The 3,003-nt window shown below is 43.7% G+C and overlaps 1 protein-coding gene across 1 annotated transcript; it reads left to right on the top strand.

Moving 5' to 3' along the window:
• The first annotated feature begins 352 nt into the window (after positions 1 to 352).
• On the top strand, positions 353 to 1,917 carry LOC131242823 (receptor like protein 29-like). Its single transcript, XM_058241729.1, has one exon. The coding sequence runs from the start codon at positions 484 to 486 to the stop codon at positions 1,906 to 1,908; it is 1,425 nt and encodes a 474-aa protein (XP_058097712.1). The 5' UTR covers positions 353 to 483; the 3' UTR covers positions 1,909 to 1,917.
• Positions 1,918 to 3,003: the final 1,086 nt, after the last annotated feature.

Raw genomic sequence — 3,003 nt, 5'->3', positions numbered from 1 at the left:
GAAAATGCTCGGCCCCACAAAACTGCACTACCATTACTAAAGCTAGTCTCAACTCCATGTGATCATTTTTCTTGTATAAACTCCCATAAATACGTACAAAACCTGTATATAGGGCCATACACACATTGAGAGAAGAGAGAGAGGGAGTCCTAATCAAAGACAGATTTCTCAACAGAGCTCTTGCATGCTTGCCATATATAAAAATAAAATAAATAATAAATAATAATAAAACGAAAAATAAAGAAAAAGTGAAATATTCCTCCTGCAGTGAAAATCAGGGGGAAGAGATTGCCTCCATCATGGTCAAGGACACTTCAATGCTTCCCAAATAGGAAACAACACAAATGCCCAAAAAAAGAAGGAAAAAACAGTGGCCCACCTAAACACCTCCATTCCTTCTACTTAAAAAATGCTCCCCCCAAATGTAGCCCATTTCAAAACACTTCTCCTTTCCTTCACTCTCCTTCTAAAGCCCCTCCCTCCATGGCTTCTCCTCCACCCCATCTTGTACCCTTCCTCCTTTTAGCCATGGCCCACCTCAGTGCCCCACAAGATGTCTCAGATGGTGCTGCTATGATGGACGGTCAGGAGCTCTTGGGCTTGTTTGAAGTCATGGGTACACTTCTAGAAGACCCCAACTGGGCCCAACTGCACCCCCATCCTTGCACTGACACCCCATGGCCTGGCATCCAATGTGAGGTGGGCCAAGAACAAGATCCCACCTTTCATGTGACCAAACTCCATGTGGGACCAGATGTAGTAAACCCACCTTGCAAGACTTCAGCTATACTCTCTCAATCCCTACTAAAGCTCCCATACCTTAAGACCCTCCCCATATTAAGCTGCTTCCTAACAACCCCAGCCTCCCTTTCTTCCTCACTCTTTGGGCCCATCTCTTCCTTAGAGCAGATAGTCTTCAAATCCAATCCATCTCTCTCTGGAGAGATCCCTACCACCTTCTCACAAATCCCCAGATTAAGAGTCCTTAGCCTCTCACAAAACAACTTGCATGGAGGAATTCCAAAGGAGCTTGGTGGGCTTGCTGGGCTAGAGGAGCTAGACCTTGGCTACAACCATCTGACTGGTGAGATCCCTCAGGAGATTGGTGGGCTGGCCAGCTTGGCCATCTTGGACTTGTGCTGGAATGACCTCCAAGGGAATGTCCCACCCACTATAGGAAACCTCCTCTCCCTCCAAAAGATGGACCTCAGCTACAACAATCTTGTAGGGAGCGTACCACCAGACATGGGCCACTTGCACAGGTTGGTGTTGTTGGATCTCAGCCACAATTTCCTAAGTGGGCCCATCCCAGAGACCCTCTCAGGATTGAAGGAGTTGGAGTACTTTCTACTAGCAGACAATCCTATAAACACAAGGATTCCTTTGTTTCTTGGGACAGTTGAGAAGCTAACAGTAGTGAGCCTTTCAGGTTGTGGGCTGACTGGACAAATACCTACATCATTTTCCTCCCTGGCCCACCTAACTGCACTTTCATTGGACAGGAATGGACTTAGTGGGCCAGTCCCTCAAAATCTGGGGGCCCTCCCACATTTGGGTCAGTTGAATTTGAGCCAAAATAGACTGAGTGGGGAGTTATCTTTTCCACAGGATTTTGTACACAGGCTTGGAAAGAGATTGGATGTTAGGGGCAACAAAGGGCTGTGTATAAGAAACCACATCTATGAGAACATGTCCATGTATCTTGATCTTGATTCACCTGCTTGTTTGGATTCTGATCAATCTAGTAGTGGGCCTTGGGAGCAAGGGACAGGTGCTGATGATAAGAGATTGAAGCCAGCTTGGTTTGATGGGAAGGGTAGCTCAGATGCATCAGATGTGTATGGTGGGCTGGTGCTCCAGTGGAGCATGGGTTGTAACCTTATTGTAATTTTAATGGGTTTTCTTTAATAATAATAAATATATATAAAAAAAATTCTATTTTTATTTTTGGGTTTTGGGTTTTAGGCCCACTTCCATTGATGGGACTTTTTTGTGTATGAGAATGAGCCTCTAAGTTTGGCATTTTTGTGGATGGATTCTTATAATCTTTTGAGCCTTAAAAAATGATTTTCCCCAATGAAGTTAACCAATCATCATTTTATTTTTAAACGTCCATTTGATAGCTACAAACTGGACGGTCAGGATGGTCCAATGATTCGAGCCTGGGACTGACTTTTAGGCCTGATTAAGAATCTGGTCAGGCTAGGGCTGAACCTGATCAGGTCCAGAACCGCCCACTGCACGCCTATTTTAAACAGACCCCACGATTTGGACGGTTCATGTACGCCACAGCACTTTAAAAATTAAAAGTGGTGGTGAAATATCAGCAATTCAGCTTTGCTTTTGATGGATTTGAGTGTTTTGTGGCAAGTGTTTTTTTTTTTTTTTTTTTAATTAACCTTTTTCAAATTTTCTGGTCCCTGAGACTATGAAGAGTTACATAATCATGCACCCAAAAAATATCCAGGTGGCATACAGCTAACTCAAATCAAACCGTCCAAATTGTGGATTTCAATTGAGGATGGGTTGTAAACCAAAAATAAAACTAAATCAATGTCCTATATGCCTGATTGGGTGGACATCTAATGGACGGTTTAAGATGAAAAGCTACCAACGGTCCTAACTTAATTAACAAATGTCCATGAATAAAATATTGGATTTTTTTATCAATCTAAGGTGGGCCCCATTATTTGAACATTTCGTGAGGACCTAAGTACCAGACATCACAATCTGCCAGAGAATCAAATAACTCTGCAGGCCATGGAAGGTGCTGTCCACACCATTTCCACTTTGTACAATTTCCCAAAGTAGAAACGTGTGTAGAGAGAGAGAGAGAGAGAGAGAGAGAGAGAGAGACTCTGGTTGATGGTGATGGTTCATACGCATGTTCTGAAAAACTGTACACCTTGAATTTAACTGTACTCGGCTATTAATGGGCCGAGTTGGTCTTTGACTGGCCCACTTTAGGGCTTGGGATGGCTTTTGGAGCCCAGGCCCAGCATC

The sequence above is a fragment of the Magnolia sinica genome, chromosome 1, assembly GCF_029962835.1.
Source record: "Magnolia sinica isolate HGM2019 chromosome 1, MsV1, whole genome shotgun sequence".
NCBI lineage: Eukaryota > Viridiplantae > Streptophyta > Magnoliopsida > Magnoliales > Magnoliaceae > Magnolia > Magnolia sinica.
The sequence above is the reverse complement of the archived record's forward strand: the minus strand, read 5'-3'. Positions and strand labels throughout refer to the sequence as shown.